General features: G+C 46.2%; 1 protein-coding gene across 1 annotated transcript; it reads left to right on the top strand.

Annotated features, from left to right (window-relative positions):
* Nucleotides 1–1,150: 1,150 nt before the first annotated feature.
* Nucleotides 1,151–25,241, top strand: SLC1A6 (solute carrier family 1 member 6). The gene is made up of 11 exons (XM_082379331.1): nt 1,151–3,442; nt 3,763–4,718; nt 10,069–10,280; nt 11,080–11,217; nt 12,735–12,939; nt 13,718–13,760; nt 14,186–14,529; nt 17,728–17,961; nt 19,301–19,495; nt 23,386–23,520; nt 24,671–25,241. Exons 3-11 carry the CDS (start codon nt 10,076–10,078, stop codon nt 24,864–24,866), a joined length of 1,695 nt encoding a protein of 564 aa, XP_082235457.1. The 5' UTR covers nt 1,151–3,442; nt 3,763–4,718; nt 10,069–10,075; the 3' UTR covers nt 24,867–25,241.
* The last annotated feature ends 28 nt before the right edge of the window (nt 25,242–25,269 follow it).

Genomic DNA, 25,269 nt, shown 5'->3' with positions numbered 1-25,269 from the left:
TACAGAGATTTCTCATACACATCCTGCCCCTACTCGTGCACAGCCTTCCTAGCTCTCAAAGTCCCCACCAAAGCAGTGTGTTTGTTACAACTGATAAGCCTACATTGACAGGTCATTATCACCCAAAGTCCACTGTTTACATTAGAGTTCACTCTTAGTGTTGTATGTTCTAAGGGTTTGGAAAAATGTATAAAGGCATGTATCCATCTATACTATCTTACAGAGTAGTTTCACTGCCCTAGAACTCCTCTGTGCTCCGTCTATTCATCCCTTCCTTTCCCCTAATCCTTGCCAACCACTGATCTTTTTACTGACTCTGTAGTTTTGCCTTTTCCACAGCTCCATATAATTGGAATCCTATAGTACGTCGCCTTTTCAGATTGGCTTCTTTTACTTAGTAATATGCATTTAAGATTCCTCCATGTCTTTTCATAGCTTGATACCTCATTTCTTTGTAACTTTGAACAATATTCCTTTGTCTGGATGTTCCACAGTTTATTTATCTATTCACCTACTCAAGGACATCTTGGTTGCTTCCAGGTTTTGGCAATTATGAATAAAGCTGCTATAAACATCCATGTGTAGGTTTTGTGTGGACATAAGTTTTCAACTCCTTTGGGCAAATAGCATGGAGTGCAATTACTGGACCATATAGGAAAAGTATGTTTAGTTTTGTAAGAAATTGCCAAAATGTCTTCCAAAGTGGCTGTACCAGTTCATGTCTTTTTAATATCCAATATGATGAAATGAGAAGTATGCATAAAGCATTTTTGTTTCATGTTGAAGTACCGTGGTAGCTGTTCCCAGGAAAAAAATACTTGTGTGATTATTTGAATTGCAAGCTGAACAAGCCACTTTTTTCACGGAATACCATTTTTAGACAAACCTCAGTTATTCCAATATGGGTATTTGGCAGACATTTTCACAAAAATGAAAGAAATGGGTCTGTCATTTCAAGGAAAACAGCTGATGGTATTTGTTGTCAATGATAAAATTTGGACTTTTAAGTGAAAATTAGAATTTTGAAAAACTTATATTTACTACTGCAATCTTGATGGCTTGCCAACCCTTAAAGACTTTTCTGACGAGATCAGTGGTCATACTAACAAATATTACTTTTTTTTTTTTTTTTTTTTTTTTTTACTTTTTGATATTGAATAATGAAATGTGTTAATATTTGGATGATCTGTGTAATTCAGGAACTAATCTTTTTCAGATGACTAGTGAATGATGTTTAAAAAGATGCACTAAATAGATTTTAATGTTAATAGAATACTAAAGGTTCACTGACAGTTTCAGATTCCACTTTGCAACTATCCTTTAAAACGTGTCAAGTTTTGGTGTAGTCTCCAAGAATAGCCACGATAACTGAAAAAGCTGCTTAAAATATTCCTGTCTTTTCCAACCACCTGTCTGGGTGTTTCTGTTTAGAGACTCCTTATTTAATATATATTGTTGATTCATTAACGTTGAATTCACAGCCAACAGCCCTGTAACTCATGCCTGAATGAAGCTTATCTAACACATGGATTTCTTCCATAAGGCACAGCACAGTCTTCCTGTGCTAAAGAACATCAGACAGCACTTCAGCACTGTGTCTGGGGCCACTTCAAACAGCAAAAGCAACAAAAAAAGCACAAAAATGGGAAAAATGCAGCATTAAACAGACCGTGGAAAGGACATTTTTTACAGAATGACACCTGAAACAAGAAGGTAGAGGGTTGCCTTGTTTGACCTTAGCTGGAAACTTGACCTTAGCATATCAACCAGTTCAAATTTTTTACCATGCTGAGCATGTCTGCTAATGACCACAAAAGTGCCATGGGTATCTATTTTGGGGTCACAGATAAATTTTAGCAAGTAGGTGAATTTGCAAATATGGGATCCTCACATATGGAGGATCAACTGTATGAGAATCTTGCTTTCTTTTTATTAAGCTAGTCATTAAGCAATTTGTAAAAGTGTAAAACATTGCCACTCTTCTAATAATTTTTTTCTTGGTTTGGAAAATATAGTTATTTTCATAAAAATCTGCTATTTATGTTAACATGTCATGAATTTATTATTATGCTAAAATGAATAAACAAATATTGAAATACTTTCTCAGTTTTCATTTCCAATAAAGATTAATAGGTATAACTTACACAGACAAAAACTCTTTCGAGTCCGCCATCATCATTTTTTTCCCCTCCATGATTTTTTTTAACCAATAGACACAATTTCTTAGAATAGTTTTAGATTTACAGAAAGATTGAAAAGATAGTGCAGAGTTCCCATATCCCTTCACCCCCCCAAACATTTCCCCTATTATTTATTCCCCTATTATTAATATCTTCCATTAGTAGGCACACTTCTGTGTCAATTAATGAGCCAATATTGATACATTAGTATTAAAGTCCACACCCTATTCAGATTCCCTCAGTTTTCTCCTAATATCCTTTTTCTGTTCCAGGAACCCATGCAGGACCCCATATTACACTAGACAACATGTCTCCTTAGGCTCTTCTTTACTTGTTTGAGACTTTCCTTGTTTTTATGACTTGACAGTTTTGAGGAGTACTGGTTAGGCATATTGCAGGACGCCCCTACTGGAATTTGTGTGACTTAAAAAAAACTCACGATTAGACTGGGGTTGTGAGTTTTGGGGGATCCTCCTTAATTTTAAGAGTGTAAAGGGGTTTCAAGACCCAATAGTTTGAGAACCACTGGTGTTTCTTCTTATTATTTTGTGTGAAAGACCAAGGGGTGCTCTGTCTTCCAGCCTCTAGCACAGCTTGGAGCATAGTGGGTGGATGAACAATAAATATGTGTGGAGTGAATGACTGTATGAACCAGGACCTCAGGGGCAGCTCGAGGCTCAGGAAAGGATGCAGAATCATCTGTGCACAGCTGGTGACTGAAACAGAGGGAGTGTGAAGGTTTCAGGGAGGAGTTGCAGGTGTGGCCCAGGAGAACCTGACATCTAGGGCAGGGGTTCAACTTCAGCCAGACATTGAAATCATTTGAGGAGCAGTAAAATATGCCTGAGCCCCTCGCGCAGGGAAGCTGATGAGATTGGCCTGGGGTGTCACCTGGGTATCAGAATTTTTAAAGGCTCCCCTGGTGATTCTAAGGTACAGCTAAGTTTGAGAACTGCTTATCTACAAGGTATTGTGTCAAGAAGGAGAGTGGGGGCTGTATGCACAAAGAATTGGAATCGGGGTGGCTGCTCCCTGGCTGTGTGACCTTGGTCAAGTTACTGAACCTCTCTGAGAGCCTGTCCCCTCACCTGCAAATGAGGGTAATGATATCTACTGCACAGGGGTGTGTAGATTAAATATGAGTAAAAGAGCCTGCCTAGACTAGGAAGTTGCCGTCAACAATTGCTCAATAACAACGATAATAGCAAACATGTATTGGGTTTTTATCACATGCCATGCTCTGTGCTCAGCTCTTAAAAATGGCAATTGGGCTTCCCTGGTGGCGCAGTGGTTGAGAATCTGCCTGCTAATGCAGGGGACACGGGTTCGAGCCCTGGTCTGGGAAGATCCCACATGCGGTCTGGGAAGATCCCACATGCCGCGGAGCAACTAAGCCCGTGAGCCACAACTACTGAGCCTGCGCGTCTGGAGCCTGTGCTCCGCAACAAGAGAGGCCGCGACAGTGAGAGACCCGCGCACCGCGATGAAGAGTGACCCCCGCTTGCCACAACTAGAGAAAGCCCTCGCACAGAAACGAAGACCAAACACAGCCAAAAATAAATAAATAAATTTTTAAAAAAAGGCAATTAGTTTTCAGGAGAGGTAGGAGATATTGGAAACAGCCAAGTCAGTGCCATTTGGGAAGAAAAGCAAAATCAACATTGCCCGGTGTATCCTAAAGAGTGCAAAGAAGAATATTAATTACAATACTAACAGCAATGGTTTGCCTCCCACTTGCACAATGCTTCACGCTGCAGGGAGGATTTGCATGCTCACGCACTTCAATTTTCTCAGCTTTAATTTTCTGTGGGGTCGGCAGAGTCATCTCCGTTGTTTAAACGAGGAGACCAGGCACAGAGAGGGAGAGGGGCTGGCCCAAGCTCACACAGCGGCCAAGTGGCCAAGGATGGAATGTGCACCCCGAGGGAGAAGAGGGCCAGCCGAGCCCACGCAGAGGCTGCTCTCACTCGGACGCTCACGCCCGCGCCTTCCCCAGACCTCCGCTGAGGATGCGGGCTTGGACCCAGCGGTGCCAGGGCCTGGTCCCCGCGCTCTCCAGGGATGTTCTGGCCTCGGGAGGGCTCAGGAGGCGGTGGGAGGCTGGGGCTCGGAGGCGCGGCTCTGAGCTGGGGGGCGGGGGCTAGACGAGAGAGAGGCCAACCACCCCGCCTACCCCAGGATCCCCTCCCTCCCCAAACAGGCGGCGCCCTTTCTCCCGAGCTGCAGCTGAGCCAGGGCTGGGCGCGGGGGAGGCTGGGGGCATCCCGGAGGGGATCCCGCCCCCCCCCCACACCTCCAGCGACCCGGGGCCCCCACACCCACGTGAACGCAGGGGGCTGGCGCCGATCCCACTCGCTGCACAGCGCGTCGCGGCTCCGCGCGGGTACCTCGGCCTTTTGGTCCTGGAGCCGGCGCTGCGCGGTCTCTGGCGGGTCCCCGCTGCCCTGGCCGGGCGCTTCTCTGGGCTCCGGCTTCTGCCTCCCGGCGCAGCGCGTAGGCGGACACGCGGGCAGGCCGCCCCCGCAGCTCCTGGCCCTGGTGAGTGGGAACACCACGGCTCCTCGAGGGCGGGGGCTCTGAGGTTCAGGGCAGGCGCGATCCGAGGCCGTGTTGGCCTACCCCGGGGTCGGGCGGGTGGGGCGCCCCCTGCGCCCACGTTCCCATCTCTCGGCTGCTCATTGTCTCAGCTGCTCCCTGACTCTTAGAGTCGTAACGTCCGCTCACCTCCCCGTAGCCCTGATCAGTTTCCTATCGCCTCAGTTACCCCAGATTCTCCCTGCCCATCTACCTTCCTTCTCATCCTGTCCCTCTATCCCTGGCCTCTACTGGTGGGCAGGTTTCCATCTCTGCCTGATGCCTGGTCCCTTTCCAGGGCTTGGTTCCCTTCCCTATCTGGGGCTTATTCCTCCAACTCCGGAGGGACCTGGTTGTGACAGACTTTGGCCATCGCTGCGGGGGGGCGGGGGGCTGGGTCCGAAGTTGTGTGTGGGGTGGTGATGGTGTGTGTGTTTGTGTGTGTGTGTGAGACTGAACTTATGAGTAGGGTTGCCTTCCCAAAGAGGTGGGTGGGGCTGAATGTTTAAATGAGGGAAGGAATTTGGATGTCTGAAGTTTTGTGTCCCAAGTTGTGTGTGTAGGAATGGCATTTCTGCAAATGCCCGTATGGAGTTTCATTTACAAGGGGTGCTGTGCAAGGACGTGAAGGTGTGTATGTATGGGGTTGTGTGTCTGAGGAGGGGTGTGGGGTTTTGTGTCTGACGGCATTCATGAATGTGTCAAGTGTGTGTGTGTTTGTGTGTGTAGGAATTGTATGACTGACGCTGCATGAATGGAGTTACATTTCTTTTTTTTTTTAAATTGAAGTATAGTTGATGTACAATATTATATAAGTTACAGGTGTGCAACATAGTGATTCACAATTTTTAAAGGTTGCACTCCATTTATAGTTATTATAAAATATTGGCTATATTCCCTGTGCTGTACAATATATTCTTGTAGCTTATTTTATACATAATAGTTTGTACCTCTTAACCCCCTACCCCTAAGTTGCCCCTCCCCCCTTCCCTCTCCCCACTGGCAACCACTAGTTTGTCCTCTATACCTGTGAGTCTGTTTCTTTTTTGTTATGTTCACTAGTTTGTTGTATTTTCTAGATCCTACGTATAAGTGATATCATACAGTGTTTGTCTTTCTCTGTCTGACTTATTTCACTTAGCATAATACTTGGAGTTGTATTTCTGAAAGTGGGTGGGTTGTATGTTGAACAGTTCTGTGTGTGTGAGACTGTGTGTCTGTGTGCAGTTGTGTATATGTCAGTTGTACACAAGAGGTGTGTGAGGTTGTGTGTTCAAGTGTGTGTATGTGGTGTGTGATGTATGTGATTTCCTCCTTGTCTTTCCCTCCCTTCACTCACTCCTCAGGCTAGCAGAATATTGAGATAAAATGTATGGAAAGCAACCTTGTTTGCCCACTGTAGGTTGCTTCAGCTTTAGAATGTAGGAGTTCCTTCCTTTTTGCCCCTGGCTCTGAGAGATGCCCCTCTCATCACATCTAAGAGTCTGGAGGTTGTGAGAACCAGGTGGGGGACCTGTCCTTGAATCCCTGAAGATCCTGGAACACTCGAAGGGCCGTTTCCTGAGTAGGAAGCCTAAGAAGCAGGGCCAAGAGAAGGCCTAGGACCAGGAAAGACTAGAAAAGAGAGAACCCAGGGTGAGGGGAGAAGGCCCCCGGGGGTCCAAGAGAGACTGAGAAGCGGCCAAGTGGAGGCCAAGATCCTGGGAAAACAAGTTCAAGTATTGCTTGGCAAGTAATGCAGTCAGGACCGAGCAAGGTTGATGGGAAGACCCTCTCCCTTGTCAACATTTTCCTCAGTCCTCAGTCATGTGTCTGTTGGATTTCTGCTTTTTATTAACCTTGGTTGTCATCTATTTCATGCTCACTAGGTGCTGTTCTAAGTGTCACGTGAATTGGGCCATCAAAGCCACACAGAAAGTGACCAGTTCCTGAAAGCTGGAGTGGGATTTGAAACAAAGAGCTCATGCATGCTCTTCCTCTAGGCCAGGGACCTCCAAAATTTTTCAGTAAAGGGCCAGAGAGATTGTATGGAGACCCATAAAATCTCTGTTCCAACAACTCAACTCAGCAGTTGTAGCACAAAAGTAGCTGTAGACAGTACATAAAGAATGAGTATGGCTATGTGCCTATAAAACTTTATTTACAAAAGCAAGCAGCGGGCCAGAATTGGTCCTTGGACTATGGCTTGTACATCTCTGCTCTATACTGTACCATTTTTTGTAAGGAAGAGATAGGAAATAGACAAAACTAGCTCTGGAGTTTTTTGTGACTAGTTTGGATCTCAGCTGAACACTCCCTTGGGACCCATGGGCAGCTTCATGCTATTTCTTGGTGACTGGGAACATACATCTTAAGAGATGAGGGAATAATTACACATTTCCTATGTAGTCTGTGGTCTCCTGTCCGGGATTTTTCACAGCCAGCTGAAAAAAAACCATCATGGTTTCAAGTGACAGATCCTTTGAAGCAGGACCCCAACTGGGGTTTGACACTGGGAACCAGGGCTTAGAGCTGGAGGAAGCAGGACCTGGAAAGCTGAGGCAGATACCGCATTCTTGGGATATGGGGAAGGCGAAAGAGGATGAGAAAGATAATGATCTCAGAAAAGTAGCTGCTCAGCCAGCAGCAGCCAAAAAAAAGTTCAGGGAGCTACCTATTGGTCTGTCTCTGAAAGACTCCCAGCCTGATCTGGATGGATTCAGGCACTGGGGTTGGGGTTAGGGCTTGGGAGGGGGTTGGTGGCAAGGAGAGGTATCTGAAGCCCTGATACCTCAGAGAGGAGCTTGGGGAGGCCAAGTTCTCCTTACCTGTACAGCCATCCCAGGCAACCCAGATATGCACAGTCCAGCACAGGATACAATATTTACTGTCTTTCTGTGGCTTGGAGAGTTTTTTCTAGGAGTTAGATGAATCTAGTATATCTGTCGGGAAGCAGAGAGCACACTCAAAAAGGGGAATTGAAAATTAAGGACTATTTACAGGGTTAAACCAGTAAAGTTGGCACAGCACTCAGAGATCTGCAGGAGTTGGGCAGCTGCAGGGAGGGAGCAAGAGGGGGACCTGGGGAGAGCTGTGGCTGTAACGAAGGATTGTCTTTATTTTTTAATTATAATACATATCGATATATAACATTGTGTAAATTTAAGATGTACACCATGTTTTGATATATTTATATACTGTAATGTGATTTCCATTGTAGCAGTAGCACCTCTATCATGTCAAGGGAGCCAAGAACACTCAATGGGGAAAGGATAGTCTCTTTAACAAATGATGTTGGGAAACTGGATAAACAGATGAAGAATATTGAAATCAGACCCCTATCTTACACCACTCACAAAAATTAACTGGAAGTGGGTACAAGTCATAAACATAAGGCCTGACACCGTAAAACTGCTAGAGGAAAATGTAAGGTAGAAGCTGCTCAACTTTGGTCCCAGCACTGATTTTTTTTTTTTGATATGACACCAAAAGCACAAACAACAAAAGCAAAAATCAAGTGTGACTACATCAAACTTAAAAGCTTCTGCACAGCAAAAGAAACAACAAAATGAAAAGGCAACCTACGGAATGGTAGAAAAATTTTGCAGACCATATATTGGATAAAGGGTTAATATCCAAAATATATAAAGATCTCATACAACTCAATAACAAAAGTCATAAACAATCTGATTGAAAAATGGGCAGAGGAACTAAATAGTCATTTTTCCAAAGAAGATGTCTACGTGGCCAAGAGCTGCAGAGGATTGTTCAGTGGGAGCTGTGGCCTTAGGTAGAGGAATACAGTCAATGCCAAACAGGGGCCTGGCAGGGGGAGCTGAGAGAATGCTCCACCTACATCTCCTCCCACCGTCCATTCTCCTGCTGTTTTCCACTGGCCAGACTGAAAGGGCAAGGGAGCCCGGGCAATGCCAACTGTAGTGGTCAGCCTTTTGCCTGGGGATGAATCTATAGGGATAACAGAATTTCCAGTATGCCTACAAGAGGGGTGCTGCCACATTTTGCTGTGAGATCAGTATAGGTAAGCCTGCTTATCTTTCTGGAATAGGAGGTGCCCAGGGCCCACGATACTTTTAGGGACACCCATGCAAACATTTTTGCTTCTTTTAAAATCAGAATAAAGAATTTAACTTTCAAGTCAAAGAAAATGTTTTAATATGTAATATTACTGTTCTCATCTAAAAAATTGGGGTGAAATTTACACAACAGAAAACCAACCATTTTAAAGTGGCATTTAGTTCCTTTGCAACATTGTACAACAATCACCTTGATCTAGTTCCAAAATAATATATTCCTTTTTATACCAATTTGGCATACCAAATTATACCAAATATAATTTTAATATATATTTTAATGGCGGAAGGGGCCACGAAGGCAAATTTTCCTCAGACTCATGAAGGCAAATGTTCTTCACAATTTCCAAGCTGCCCTATACATGTAAGGTGTTTAGTTGGTAAAAGGATAGGCAAGTTTTATTTCTTATATGCATTTTATTTAATGTGTATTAAGATATAATACGCATTTCAAGTAATGATCTAAAGTTTCCAGTTTAGATTACATTTATTTAGGTAAGTAAATAAGGTGACATGGATATGACTGAATGTAAAGAGTCTGAAGTTTGGGAAACAGTGTCTGGCACCCCAGAGTGACTGTGAACATCACATTTTTCTTCAAAAATGGATCCTGAGGAGGTGCTGGGATCAAGAATTATCACCATTTCCATCCCATGGGACTCTCCCTCTCCCTGTTGCTCACTTGGGCATTCACACAGAGCAGCTGCATTTATTGGGCACAAACTGTTCGCCAGGCACCTGCTGATTCTGTCGTTGTGGAAAGCCCATTTGGTGGCACCTCCAGGCTAGACACCAAACTGTATTAATTTGGGGGGCTAACCACAGAGAGCCTTGTTTAAGGCTCTGAGTGAAGCTGATGCTCAGCGAAGATTTGTGAGTCTGGTTTGTGAGCTGGGTCAGCTCTCAATTACTTGTGATGATCTCGTGAAATAAGGAGGGGGCTGGAGTTAGAGAATGGCAAAAAACGTCCATTATATTGTGACCTACTTCTCTGTCTCTTCCCAGCCATGCCTGGGAGTGATTCTGGAGACCTTGATCTTTTTCTGCCAGGACGTGACCGTTGAACCCCTGGTAGTGTTCTCAGGTGGCCCAGCGCAGGCACATCCCAACAGACAGACACCGCCCCTCCCCTGCTGTTTGGACTCTCTCTGAGTTCATCACCAGCTTCTTCCACCTTTCCCCTCTTCCCACATCCACCTTCTGTCCGGCCCCTCACCAGGCCCGGGCCCCTTTGTACCCCGCAGGTAGACGATGAGCAGCCATGGCAACAGCTTGTTTCTGCGGGAGAGTGGCCAGCGGCTGGGCCGGGTCGGCTGGCTGCAGCGGCTGCTGGACGGCCTGCAGCAGAGAGCGCTGCGAACGCGCTTGCGCCTGCAAACCATGACGCTTGAGCACGTGCTGCGCTTCCTGCGCCGGAACGCCTTCATCTTGCTGACCGTCAGCGCCGTGGTCATTGGTGAGTCGTCTGGGAGGGGCGGGCTCTGCCCCTGGAGGGCGAGGGCTTGAGGGAAGTTCCCCGCACAGCATATTTCTTCCCTCCACTTACTTCTTCTCACCTGCACAGGTGCCCACGTCCACCATGCCCCCTCCCCAGGACGCGCTCACACAAACAGGTATACATTCTTGCAAACACATCTGTGGGTACACACAATGTCACATCTATATGCATGTGTATATACAGGCATAAGTGTACACCATACAAACGCACACTTTCTGCATACAAACACACACAAACATGAACATGTTTTTATGCATGCACAAAACATACAGGTGCAAAAAAGTAAACACACACTTGCACACATATACTAGAACTTATAAACACGTTCACACACACATGCATTCCTCTGCACACACATTGGCACACTTAAGAGCTTGAATACATGTGTACCCCCATGCCTGAAAACAGTAACATACACACACAAGTCATATCTGTGTGACTTAGGAAAAACATGTGCATCTCATATACATGGACCCTCATATACAGGCACAGATACATGTGCACAAGTGAGTACACACTATCACATGTGTGTTCATATGTACACATGAATGTGTGCAGACATTTACACACATATCAACATAGTAACACATAAATTCATACATTCCACAATGTACACACAAACTCACACACTCATAGAATGTTTCTCTCTTTCTTTCACCTCTACCCACACACACGCCCTTCTTGGGATGGATGGATGGCCCCTGCTTGGGACTCAGTGACCAAATTCAACTCTACAGACCCCTCATTTTGGCCCTAGGGGTCAGCCTGGCCTTTGCCCTGCGCCCGTACCAGCTCAGCTATCGCCAGATCAAGTACTTCTCTTTCCCTGGAGAGCTTCTCATGAGGATGCTGCAGATGCTGGTGCTGCCACTCATTGTCTCCAGCCTGGTCACAGGTGAGAGAGCCCAGGCCAGTGTTGGCCTCCAAGACCCATCCCAGAGTCCAAGCTCAAACCTGGAGCCATGGCTGTTCCAAGCATGGGACCACCTCCCCAACTCAGGACCTCAAACATGGAGCATGCACGTAGCTCTGAGTCTTTGGCCAAAGCCCTGATCCCAATCAGACCTGGGTTCCAGAACCCAGATGATCTGCAATACTTATCTCAGTAGCTTTCCTGTACTTTTCCTTGGAGGTAAAATTACAGCCTGAGAGGGGCTTAGTAGCATCCACAGATGAAAGGAAGGCTGTTGTGGAGCAGCCAGGGAAGGTAGCTGGGATGTGGTGTGGAAGGTAATGGGGTGAGAAGTGGATGAAGGTGTTTGAGATAGAGGTGACAGGGTGGTGGGTGGAGGGGGGCGGTGGAAGTATGGATGGCCTATGCAGAGGTTGGCAAACTTTTTCTGTAAAGGGCCAGGTAGAAAACATTTTCAGCTTCAAGGACCATGTGGTCTCTGTTGCAACTCTTCAATTCTGTTGTAGTGCAAAAGCAGCAGCAGATTAGTATGTAAACAAATGGGCATGGCAGTGTTCCAATAAAACTTTATTTACAAAAACAGGCAGCGGGCCAGATTTGGCCCATGGGTGGTTGATTGCCAATCTCCAGATTTGGGGATGGGTACGAAGATAAAGGGATGGAAGAATGATTTCTTGGGTTGGGTTTCCTTAGAAGCAGAGACTGAGAAGGGGCTATTTGCACAAGTGATTTATTGAGGGGTAGCTCTCAAGAGAAACCTATGAGGAAGTGAGGTGAGCAGGATGGGATGGGGAAAGAAGCTAAGTAGAAATGTGGGTACAGAAGAAGGTTGGCCTCTCAGCCTGATCGCACGGGGAGCTCTGGAGAATGCGCAACACTACAGAATTGTTCTCCACAACTCTGCCACTGTCTAAATCAAAGGAGCTGACCTTTTGAATCCCTGGACCAATCAGTCATTGGCTGTAGGTCTCCCATGGGGACTTTGTGGGTGAGTAAGCTCCTGTTCTGCTGAGGGCAGCCCTCAAGAGAAGGGGGCAGCATGAGTTGTTAGCAGCCAAAACGCTCAGCTGTGGAAGGATAGGTGTATCAGCATGGTAAAGGGTGTCTTGATAGGGGACCAAAAGTATCTACTACAGATAGTGTATAGTGAGCTGGGTTGGAGGGAGGTGTGATTTTGGGGTGGATAGGAGGATGAAGAGAGCAATGCAGATGAGGTTATGGTGCAAAATAGAGGTGAATAGAGGATGGAGTGGGGGTTGAAAATGTTGGCTTGGAATAGAGGGAAGGTTAGTGAAGTGGTGCTTGGGATAAAGGATGGAGTGGAAGGTGTATTTGGAACATAGAATGGGAGTTGGAGGATGGCGATGTGGGGTGGGGCAAAGGAGGAGGGATGCTTGGTGGAATGGTTGTAGCAGTGTGGGGAGTGTGGAGCAAATGGATGGGAGAGTGGGTGGTGGGGTGTGGATGGGGCTGCTCGGGCTGCACCACCTGTCCTCCAGGTATGGCGTCCTTGGATAACAAGGCGACAGGGCGGATGGGTATGCGGGCAGCTGTATACTACATGGTGACCACCGTCATCGCGGTCTTCATCGGCATCCTCATGGTCACCATCATCCATCCTGGGAAGGGCTCCAAGGAGGGGCTGCACCGAGAGGGCCGGATCGAGACCATTCCCACGGCCGATGCCTTCATGGACCTGGTCAGGTGACGTCCTTTCTAATTTTGATGGGAATTCCAGCCCTACATGTAACAACCTATACTCAAGGGGAGACAAAGGGGACAGGCTAATCCAACCTGGAAATGCAACACCCAAGTTGGGCCTAGTTTTTTTGGTACCTATTTTCTGTCCTGGAGCCTTGCACAAATCCTCTGAGAGCAACTTACTCCTAGGATATGATCTTTTGACCCGTAGGCTAGGGAGGCTATAGTCACAGCATCTTGAGATGGGCTCAGGACAAATGATATTTGTCTGGTGTTCCCAAGATCCATTGGAAGGTGAATGATTCTATTAAAGTAGCAAGATTTTGCCTGCCAGAATCAAGGCTGGTCATAGTTCTACCCTAGTCACTGACTTGGGGGGAACCTAGCGTTGGAAGAGTTCAGGAGCTTTCCGTGTTTTTTTTTTTGGAGACATCACTGTGTGTGAATCGAAGTCCCTGAGGTGGCATAGGGTCCTACCAAAGGGCTCAGACAGGCCTGAATTTGAGGTCCATCTGTACCCCTTAGGAGTTATGTGGCTTTGGGTAACTTACATAAGTTCTTTGTGCTTTGGTTGCTTTGTATGTAAAATGGGGACATCAATAACACTCACTTTTAGGATTATTGTGGTGTTTAAATCAGATCACACAGGTAAGGCACTTAGATCGGTTTTCAGATGTTGGCTGCTATTATTATCGTTGCCATTGCAGTTATTATTACTGTTATCAGTCTAGATTCTCTTCTAAGGTCTAACCACGTTCATTCATCTGATATTTTTCTGCAGAAATATGTTTCCGCCCAACCTTGTGGAGGCCTGCTTCAAACAGGTCAGGGGGAAGTACATAGTCTGATCAAGGAGGTTTGGAGGGTTGGGGGAGCTTGCTGCTGAGTGAATGGTCCAGGAGTGAGGGATGGGAAGAAGGACCTGACAGAGCATTGCCCAGGGGCTTTTGGAAGAGTCTGAAAGAAAGAATGTGCTTCCTATTGGTGTGCTGATCAAGGCAAGGTTAGAGAGAAGGATTTGGGTCAAAGGCTGCCTGGGAATGGTAATGGAGGAGGAACCAAGGCTTCTGATCATAGACAGTTGAGGAGACAGACCCCAAAACCTGTCTGAGCACTGCCCAGGGAGCTTGTGAAAAATGCAGAATCTATACTCATTCTTCCATTCATTGGTTGTTCACGCCCTCATTAACCTGTTTATGCACTCAATTTACTATGCATTCGTCTATGGCCCAATATCTCCTTATTTCAGTTTAAGACGCAGTACAGCACGAGGTTGGCAACCAGGACCATTGTGAGGACAGAAAATGGATCTGAGCTGGGCACCTCCATGCCTCCTTTATCCTCAATGGAGAACGGAAGCAGCCTCTTGGAAAATGTCACACGGGCCATGGGCACCTTGCAGGAGGTGCTGAGCTTTGAGGAGACTGTGCCTGTGCCTGGCTCAGCCAATGGCATCAACGCCCTGGGCCTTGTGGTCTTCTCGGTGGCCTTTGGGCTGGTCATCGGTGGCATGAAACACAAGGGCCGAGTCCTGCGGGATTTCTTCGACAGCCTCAATGAGGCTATTATGAGGCTGGTGGGCATCATTATCTGGTGAGTGCTGGGCTGTGACAGGGGCGGGGTGGTGGTGGTGATGGCACACAGAAGGGTGTTGTCAGGGCTGGAAAGTCAGGCTGTGGGGCAGCTCCTGAAGTGGTTGTTGGGACCACTTGGCCAAAGTCATTTATATATGTACTGGTTAATTCACACCCTCGCTCATTCACTCACTCATTCATTCATACCTTTGTGCAATGATTTATTCACTCATTCACTCCCTTGTTCATCTATTTATTCAGTCATTTATTCATTTGTACTCAAGCTTCTGTGCATTGTTCATTCACTCCATCATTTATCTATACATCTTCTCATTCTGCTATGGATTGGCCAAATTATCCATTCATTTATTTAGCTATCTTCATTCTTCCATGAATTGGTTCATTCATTTTCCCATTCATTTGTTCATTTTTCTGTGTATTGGTTAATTCACTCATTCATACATTCATTCACTCATAAATTCATTCACAAACTCATCCATGCATTAGTTAATTCTTTGATTGAATGATTTACTCACCAAGTCATCTATTCATTTGGACTCATTCTTTGACTCACTTGTTCATCTCTACATTGTTATTCTCTCATTCACTCAGTTAAATATACCTTGTATTCATTCATCCATTTGCTTAACCCACTCATTCATTCACTCACCCATCATTCATGTCTCATTTGCTCATTTTCTCACTCATTTATCTGCTCACTGATTATTCCTTAATTGACGCCTTCATTCATTCATTCTTTAAATCCCTTCACTCTTTCAGCAGACATTTTCCCAGGCTGACTTTGTTTTGAACTCTGGAATACAGAGATACATTGAATTCAGTCCTTGTCCTCAAAGAGCTTTCAAAGTCTTGGAGGAGACAGACACATATTAGATAAATATAATACAAGATGGAAGGTTCTAGAGTCAAGAGACATTAAAAAAGTATAGGGAATATGGATAAGTAAGCAGCCAATGAGGGATATGCAGTGAACTCTGTCTGGGAAGGTGAGGAGGAAGTCATGGAGACGTCCACCTCTTAGTTGGGTCTTGAAAGGTGAGTAGGAATCCAACAGGACAGGAAGAAGGGAGAGGCACTTCAAGCAGAGGGAATAGAACATGCAAAGCTTGAAAGGACCTGAGTTGTTTGGAGAATGGTGAGGAGTTCAAGAAGGTGGGAGCATACCTTGGGAGTGGTGGTGGAAGATGTTAAGGAGGCTGTCTTCCCAAATTGGAGAAGACTTTGTACATCATCCCAAATAATTTGAAAGTTGGGTCGGGGGGCTAGAGGCTAAGTTGAGAGCTTGGGAAAGCAGCTGAGGGGATTGGGAGGGGAAGCTTATCAAGGACGAGCAAGAAGATTGAAAAGGAATATTGAAAGCTCAACTGAATTGGGAACCGTGAGTTTATAGCAATGTCATTGGCATGTTTGGGAGAATATCCGTATGTGCCAGGTAGCCGAGTACAGGAGGAAAGAAGTCATGTGCAATTGATCCAGAGTTGAGGAATTTTGCAGAGTGTGAGAAAGGAAGGATGGAGGTGAGGGATTTGAGAAAGGAGTTTACAGATTATTCACAGAGGTAGGTCTAGAGTTGGAGACAACTCAGCAACCACCCACCAGGGCTAACCTCGAGCCCAGCTTGGGGAATACAGATGTGGCTGGAGGAGTCCCCTGTATCCTCATTCCCACAACCTCATCTTGGGTCTCATCATTTCTGACCTAAGCTGTTGTACCAACTCCCCAAGCGGTCCTCACCTCCTCCAGTACATCCCCCATGACAATGACCAAGTGTAGACTTCAATTTCTAAAGAGAGAGAAATAACAAAGGAAGCCTGGTGATGGGTGAATTATGGCATCACTGGCAGAAACTCACAAAACTAAGCAATGGGCTGGTTTGAGGGGAAAACAGGTGAGCCCCCTATGAACTTGCTTCATCTGTCTTCTCTACTCTTCTCACTGCTCCAGCTATACTGGTCTTCTTTCTGCTCCTCCAATACTCCTAGCTCACATCCATCTCAAGGTCTTTGAACTGTGCCTGCAATGCTTTCCCTTCAAATATGCATGGTTCCTTTTCATCATTCAGGTATCAGCATAAATGTCACCTCTTCAGAGAAGCCCTCCCTGACCACTCATTTTTACAGCCCCACTCACTGATTCTCTTTTGTAGTTATCACCACCTGAAGTTTTTAATGACATATTTCTCTGTGTATTGCATAGTTCCCCAATTAGGATGTAAGCACCATGAGGGCAGGGACCATGTGACTGGAACAGAGTAGGTGCTCAATGGATATTTGTTGAGTGAATGAACAGATAATTTAATAAGACAGGTTGTTTATAATTAATTTTTTATTGGAGTGTAGTTGATTTACAATGTTGTGTTAGCTTCTGCTATACAGCAAAGTGAGTCAGTTATATATACATACATATATCCACTCTTTTTCAGATTTTATTCCTTATAAGTCATTATAGAATATTGAATAGAGTTCCCTGTGCTCTACAGTAGGTTCTTATTAGTTATCTATTTTATCTATAGTAGTGTGTATATGTCAATCCCAATCTCCCAATTTATCCCTCCCCCACCTTTCCCCCTTGGTATCCATAAGTTTGTTTTCTACAGCTGTGACTCAATTTCTGTTTTGTAAATAGGTTCATTTGTACAATTTTTTTTAGATTCCACATATAAGCAATATCGTATAATATTTAAGACAGGTTGTTTAAGACGTCTGTGGGAAATCCAGGTGAAATAACTTGGGCTGGTGAATGAGTGAGAATATGCACTTATAGGAAAGAGAATAGGGGCATACAGGTTACAAATGTAGAGCAAAGAGTTGGGGGAAGTGAATAAGGGACGTTAGAAGGCCAGAGATAGGGAGTGTCTGGGCGATGTCTAGGGAAAGAGCCCTGAGGACAGTGATTATTTGGGGGGATTTGAGTCAGGGGGTGGGTGAAGGAGACACCTTATAAGAATGCATATATTGGAGTTGTAGGAGCTCTTCTGCTCAAGCGAGCTGTGGGGAAGCAGGAAGAAAAGGTGGGATTTATTTGTGGGGCCCAGCCCCATTTGTTATCGTGTGGGGAAGGTTGGAGTGGGGTAGGGTGCTGTATGGGGGATGTTGCCTGGCTCCAGGGTCTATGTCAGCAAAGCCTGGGGGATGCTAGCTCCAGGCTTGTAGGGGAGGTCATGAGGGAGGCCTGACAGGTGTCTGGCTTGGCCCAGGTATGCACCTGTGGGCATCCTGTTCCTGATTGCTGGCAAGATCCTAGAGATGGAAGACATGGCCGTCCTGGGGGGTCAGCTGGGCATGTACACCCTGACTGTCATCGTGGGTTTGTTCCTTCACGCCGGTGGCATCCTGCCTCTCATCTACTTCCTCATCACCCATCGGAATCCTTTCCCCTTCATTGGGGGAATACTGCAGGCCCTCATCACTGCCATGGGCACGTCTTCCAGGTATGGCCTTGCTCCTCACCACTGGTACCCTCCTAGGTTCACTCTTTGCCTTTCACAGGCTCTCTTAGGAGTCCTGCCCTCTCTGCCACTATAGAACCTCATCTGGGTTGTATAGTAATGTCAGGTGCTCTTGAAGGTCTCCAGGTGGCTCAACACCTGGGCACTGATCTTTGTCCTGGGCTGGCTCTCCTAACCCCTTACGCTCCTTTTCTGTTTCTCTATTTATTTGTTTATTTTTAAAAGATTTATTTATTTGGCTGCGCTGGATCTTAGTTGCAGCATGTAGGATCTTCGTTGCCGCGTGTGGGATCGTCGGTGTAGCATGCGGGATCTTTTTAGTTGCGGCATGTGGGATTCAGTTCCCTGGCTAGGGATCAAACCCAGGCCCCCTGCATTGGGAGCATGGCGTCCTAGCCACTGGACCACCAGGGAAGTCCCTGTTTCTCTATTTAATATGGAGGGAGAACCAGCTGCAAATTTTGAGGTTAAGACAAAGGGTCCAACATGCCTCATGATCTCAGTCATTTTCTACCTCATAGGGTCTCGTCTCCCCTTGAGATGGCCTCTGGGAGCTCCCTTGGCTTCCTTCTTTTTTGTGGTTTCAGGGGGTTCATAAAGAGCTCCCCTCTCCACCATCAATCAAATTCAAAACAATCTGAGAGGTATCACTAGAGCCAACCAGACAGAAGAAAAGTATCATTTTTATTGCTTGTAACACCTATTGGAGAATGTGCCTTTTGATCTGTGGCCACGGAGGATTGGTGCCATTGTACCCCAGAATTAAACTCACCAGGTTGCCACAGGCATGGACACCCAAAGATCCCCTTTGTGGGTCCAGGATTCTCACTGCATGATATAAAGCTGACCAGACAGAGCGCATGTTTTATGGACCAGCTGATCCCAAGTGGGGACAGAGACCTAGAAGGTTAGTGTAGGTGAGGTCACTCCCTGAATAAACATGGGAAGTGGGGAATAGGAGTCTTCTGTAATACCCCTCTCTTAGCCCTGAGGTGTGGGAGCTCAGAAGGCCCTTTGCCTCCTTTCTGGGAGTGGATAGTTAGAGTGAACTGGTGACATGAACTAGTGTCTAGTAAGTAGCCCTCAGCTATTGGCTTTAGGTGGGTCCAGAGACCTTCAGCCTGGGGGACCTCATTGCTGTGTGCTCTCTGTGTCATGAGGAGTTCCTCTCCCCCACGCAGTCTTCAGCCTCTGAAATGTTAGACACCTGCCATCTTCCCCTTGCTCTAGCTCCCACTTTGCCTCCCAGTGTTCTCAGGGGGAGCCCTCCCTTGGCTCATTGCCACCACTTATTCTCAGCCCTTGGGGTTCTCTCTCCCAGCTCGGCGACACTGCCCATCACCTTCCGCTGTCTGGAGGAGGGCCTGGGTGTGGACCGCCGCATCACCAGGTTTGTGCTGCCTGTGGGAGCCACCGTCAACATGGATGGCACTGCCCTCTATGAGGCCCTGGCTGCCATCTTCATTGCTCAAGTCAACAACTACGAGCTCAACCTGGGTCAGATCACAACTATCAGGTGAGTTGACCTTGGGTGGGACCTGCCAACAGCTGAGCCCTAAGAAGTCATTAGCTTGGCTGGGGGTGTTGGAGGGGAGGGAGTCACAGCAAGAAGTAAAGGGAGCCTTTGAATGTTGGAAGGGGGATGTGTTGAGGGGTGCAGGAAAAAATAAGACATGGTTCCTGAACTCAGGGAAGATCCGGTCTAAGGAAGGGAAACGACACACTGATGATGATGATGATGGTGACAGTGTTGGTGATGATGATGTAGATTACGGAGGTGACAGTGGTGATGATGTTGATGGTGCTGATAGTGGTGATGGTAGTGATGGGGGTGATAAGGGTGGTGATGGTGATAGTGGTGATGATGATGATGGCCAACATTTATAAAACACTTGCTATGTGCCATACACAGCATTAAATATTTTACAAGCGTGGGCTCTTTGAATGACATCTCATGATGTCCTATGCATAGTTCCATTACTGCCCTTGCCAAATTAAAAAAAAGATTATCTGCTTATTATGGGTAGTGTAAGAGTTTTGGGAATCCAGAGAAGGGTTATCTAACTCAGCTGATGCTGTATAGCTTTCTTTTTCTTTCCGTTTTCTTATCCTCTCCCTGAATAATTTCAACATCCAAACAGGTGACTCTTCCATCATCTTCTTTTCAAAGTTCGCTGACCTTTGGAATTCCAGCCACCTACCCTTGGGGCCATGTCCTGGACTTTGCCTCTGCTTAGCCCGCTCTGACATCTCGAGTATGTGCATCATGGCCACAGTCTCCAATCTCTCCATCCTCTTACTTTACTTCCCCTACGTATTTTCTTTAATTCCATGAACAATTTTTGCTTCTTCAACTCCTCGCATTCCCTCCATTATGGTTTCACTTTCCCTTTTTGTGTTTTAGTTCAGTGCCTCTCAAACGTTTATGTGCATACTAATCACTTGGGAGTCTTGTTCAAAAGCAGATTCTGATTCAGTGGGTCTGGGTTGGGGCTTGAGATTCTGCATTTCTAACAAGTTCAGAGGTGATGCTGATGCTGCTGGTCTAGGGACCACACTTGGAACCATGAGCTTCCAGACCAGAGAGTGTGGCGCTTCATTCTTTCATTTTCTTGAGAGCATCTTTGACGTCCTTACCCCTTAGTCTTTCCAAATCCTCAACATTGGGGATTTCAACCAACCACTTTATCTATTCCTATGTCAAGGTGTCTGAACCCAGCTAGAGAAAAATCTACCCACTGTGGTGATTACTGCAGTGACCACTACAAGACGACACATTACATTATCAGCTAAGTGTATTTCCACTCAGAAATCCCTTTATATCAGTGATTCAAAGTCTTGGCTACACATTAGCATTACCCAAGACCACCTACTCCCTGAGGCTCTGACTTTGTTATGGTGGGGGTAGGGTATAGGCATTGGTATGTTTGTGAAAACTGCCCAGGTGATACTACTGTGCATCCAGGGTTGATAAACCACCCAGTTATATGGTGGCACCATTATCCATCCTTCATTCCAAATCTTCACTCTATTTATCTTCCAGCTCCTTTCTCCAATTTTCTTCCGTGTAAAAGATCATATTGCCTCATACCTCAGGGGTGTCACTGAGGTTACTGGGTGTGAATGGACCCAACTTTCTGCTCCGACAACTCAAATTTATTGTGGTATGCATCCATCCATGCTTTCTTTCCCCTGATCTGAGTTTAAATATGGATCTGTTGCTCTATTCAAAACTCATTCCTCTACAATTCCCCAAATCTCATCCCTTCTATCTTCTAACTCTGTCAGCTATTCCATTACTTACTTGCATTTTCAACTCCACTGCCTCTATTTGACCTTTCTCTATAGCGTATGAAGGCATGCTGATGTCTCTCACATATTATAAAAATAAAGACCTTAGACCTAGAAAGCTAATGATCTCAGGGAAACTGGACTCCAGGGCCCATGCTCTTTAAGGGAGCATCCTACCCTCCCTAACAGCTCTCTGCCCCTCTTGGCTACATAGGGATTTTGGATAAAGGCAGGTACCACAATGTCATGCAGTATAGTACAAAGCTGGCTTGGCTGGAGATACTGATAACTGGGGTCAGCAGCAGGATGGAGTGCTCTCTCTTTTTATAGGGGTTCTGAGAGACCACTCTGCAGATAAGGAAAACAGTCTGAACTTGGGTCCCAATGGCTTAGGGACATTCAGGGATACAGCTTAAATCTGGGCACTATGGCTGATAGCATCTGGAGGTTCTGTGAGATGTTGAGCCCATGTGAAGTCCCTTCTACTATGGGTAGACGAAGTCCCAGCTACCTTGTTACCACACAACCCAGAGATCGCCTCTGAGTCTTTCTTCAAACAATCTTCCTTGCCTTTACAACAGAAGGCTGTGGTATGAGAAGCCTTTTCTAGGGGAAACCAAGGATGCAGTGAAGACGACATGAAGATAATTTCAAAGGAACACGTTTTGGTTTGTTTGTTTGTCTAGCTTAGGGTCCCAAACATTGCAGTGAGCACTTTTCATGGGGAGCTTTCACATTCTGGGGAGTAGAGAAGTCATCAAAAAGGGTAAGGACTTTTGAGGGGTGTTCTTAAATGGATCAGGGAACTGAGTATCACTTCTAGCTTCTAATCTATGCAAAGAGCTTGGTGGCAATGGCCAGCTTGAGACCCATCAGGTAATTGCTTCAGAATTTAGTGGCAGATTGTGATTGGATGGTTAAGGATTCCTAGTTTGGACTGAATCTAAACTTAAAAAAGTTTGAGTTGGATTATTGGATCCAGGTGGAATTAGCTGGATCTTATGATTCCATTGAGAACATGATGCCTGCCTCCCAAGAGCATGCACAGATCACTGTTTATGCCAGGGCCAGCACTCGGAAGAGATATTCTCTCTCACTTAGAATAATAGTAATAATGACCCTTCTTGGGGCCCTGTTCTCAAAGCACTGTTCTATTTTACTGCTCATAATAACCCCTCAAGGTAGGTATATGTCTACCATTCTATAGATGAGGGAATATAGGCTCTGAGTTATGTCCAAGGGTGTACAGCTGATGAATAAAATCTGCTGGACCCCAAAGTCCATTCTCTGTTTGTGAGCCCAAATGTTTGCTCAATCACTGTTCTGTAAGAGACATCATGTGTGTTAAGCATCTTGAGTAGCTCTATGTTCACGACTATAGAATTTGGGAAAGGGCTTCAGAATCCACCAGGGAGGGGGGGCGTCAACCTCAGGGCCCTAACACCTTCCCTGGCAAGCCCAGTGGTTTTATAATTCTTCTTAGCACACCATGCTAGACATACAAATTGATGCAGCAGCTAAAATCTAGCCTACTTGTGATCCAGTCTGACCCTCTACTTGATGGTGGATCACCATCTCTTTCATTTTCTGTGTGTTTACCTTTTAGTTTTCCAAAACCTTATATGTGTAAATGTCTAATTTTTAAAAATTCACTCAGCACCATAGACAATTTCTTCTTTTCACTCTAAATTTGGCCCACCTTCCAGAGTTCTGTTCCTAGCAGCTGGACCTGTCTATACTGACCTACCTACTTCTAGCATATGTGCACATGGGGAACTCAAGCTTCTGCTTTACGGCTACTGCCCAGGTTGATTCTTCTGCCCTCTTCCAGTCCCCAGAAGCAGCTGGTTAAATCCTTACTCTTGCATCTGCAATCTGAATTATTTAAAACCTCTATCATTGGGTGGACGTCTAACCAGATCCCAACAAAGGACGAGGGAACATAACTGCATTGGCATTCAATGAAAGTTGCTTTGGATTTGCTCTTTATTTTGGGGAATTTGATTTAAGACGCCCTGGGGAACTGACCCCTTCCCTTCTTTTGTGTCTCTTCTGACACTGCCTCATCTCTCCCTTCCCTCCTCCTGCCTCGCTGTGTTCTCTCTCCACGTGCAGTATCACGGCTACAGCAGCCAGCGTTGGGGCTGCTGGCATCCCCCAGGCAGGTCTGGTCACCATGGTCATTGTGCTCACGTCAGTCGGCCTGCCCACTGAAGACATCACACTCATCATAGCTGTGGACTGGTTCCTGTGAGTGCTCTTCCGACTCTGGTACTATCTGTCCTCGCACCTTCCGCTTTCCCTGCAGCACTCCCAACACATGGGCTCTTATTCCAGCAAGGACAGAGTTCTAGAATTTTAGAATGAAAAGGTGGCCTGGGGGAATATCCCAAGCCATGTGGATCCCAAATTGTATAGAGTTAACCTTGGGAAGTAGGGCAGGGAGGAGGTAAGCAATGGGGTCTTTACCCCATTATCCAGAAAAGCCCTGCTGTACCTGTTTTATGTAGAAGTCACCAAAAAAGGTGATCCTTGGGGACAGAGCTGGCTTGCAAATTTAAAAAAAATTCTCAACTTTAATTTTTTTATTATTTATTTATTTATTTTTGGCCACGCTGTGTGGCTCGAGGGATCATAGTTCCCCGACCAGGGATCGAACCTGCACCTTCGGCAGTAAAAGCGCTGACTCCTAACCACTGGACCACCAGGGAATTCCCTCAACTTTTAAAAATAGGAGGGCTTCCCTGGTGGCGCAGTGGTTGAGAATCTGCCTGCCAATACAGGGTACGTGGGTTCGGGCCCTGGTCTGGGAGGATCCCACATGCCGCGGAGCAACTAGGCCCGTGCGCCACAATTACTGAGCCTGCGCGTCTGGAGCCTGTGCTCCGCAACAAGAGAGGCCGTGATAGTGAGAGGCCCGCGCACCGTGATGAAGAGTGGCCCCCGCTTGCCACAACTAGACAAAGCCCTCGCACAGAAACGAAGACCCAACACAGCCATAAATGTATAAATAAATAAATAATTTTAAAAATAGGAGGTTTACATATAAAAATCTGGACTTTTGTCCCCACTTGGGAGCTGTCACCTGGATCTGAGTCTCAGTTAGATGGTCTTCAGTCTGGCCTTGTTTTCTCACAGTGGTGACCTTCCTCATCCTGTATGCTGTTCAGCTCATAACCCCTAATTTTCTATATCAGACGTTTACATTTTTTTAAAAAAAGAATTGCATTGCTAATATCAAATGTGAGCATATCAGAGCTTGGTCCACCCTGTGTTAGGCTGGAATGTGAACCCCAACTTCTAGGCACAAGGAGTTCCTGGCTGCTGCACCCTCTTCTCTGTGGAGCTCTTCAAACCTTGATTAACAGTGGCTTGTCTCTCCCCACCCCGCCCCCTCCAGTGATCGACTTCGCACCATGACCAATGTGCTGGGGGACTCTATTGGAGCAGCCGTCATTGAGCATTTGTCTCAGCGGGAGTTGGAGCTGCAGGAAGCTGAACTCACCCTCCCCAGCCTGGGGAAGCCCTACAAGTCTCTCATGGCACAAGAGAAGGGGGCGTCCAGGGGACGGGGAGGCAACGAGAGTGCCATGTGAGAGCCCCCAGCTCTGCCGCCTAGAGGAGAGAAGGGGGCTGGGGAGGGGGTTCCTGGGGAAGACCACTGCATGAGTGACTGTGCACTGAACACACATGTTCTTTCCAGCGCGTCTGGGGGAAACAGATAAAAGAGCAGGGATGAAAGATGTCCAAGGGCTCTGTTTCTCTCTGGGCATATGCTGAGAATTTGTGGGAGGGTGATGAGCAAGGCAGGGGAGGAGATGTTTTCCCTGGGACTGGGGGTAAGGGGAGCTTCAGGTTCCACAAGGTGAGCGATCAGCTCACGTTCCTCATTTTCTCAAGGAGTGGTGGAACTCCACAAAGGTAAAGGAAATCTACTATTTCTCATAATAAAACAATATCCATGGCCTCTGTGTCGGGAGTCCCTATGACCACCTTCGG

This window comes from Balaenoptera borealis (assembly GCF_965194805.1).
Source record: "Balaenoptera borealis genome assembly, chromosome: 2".
Lineage (NCBI taxonomy): Eukaryota > Metazoa > Chordata > Mammalia > Artiodactyla > Balaenopteridae > Balaenoptera > Balaenoptera borealis.
This window is presented reverse-complemented; position numbering and strand designations above follow the sequence as displayed.

Excerpts from the sequence above, each read along its gene's own strand:
- SLC1A6 (XM_082379331.1), top strand. The coding sequence starts at position 10,076 with ATGAGCAGCCATGGCAACAGCTTGTTTCTGCGGGAGAGTGGCCAGCGG. Across the intron at positions 10,281-11,079 it reads CGTCAGCGCCGTGGTCATTG|GGGTCAGCCTGGCCTTTGCC; the intron begins GTGAGTCGTCTG and ends TTTTGGCCCTAG. Across the intron at positions 19,496-23,385 it reads GGTCAGATCACAACTATCAG|TATCACGGCTACAGCAGCCA; the intron begins GTGAGTTGACCT and ends CTCCACGTGCAG.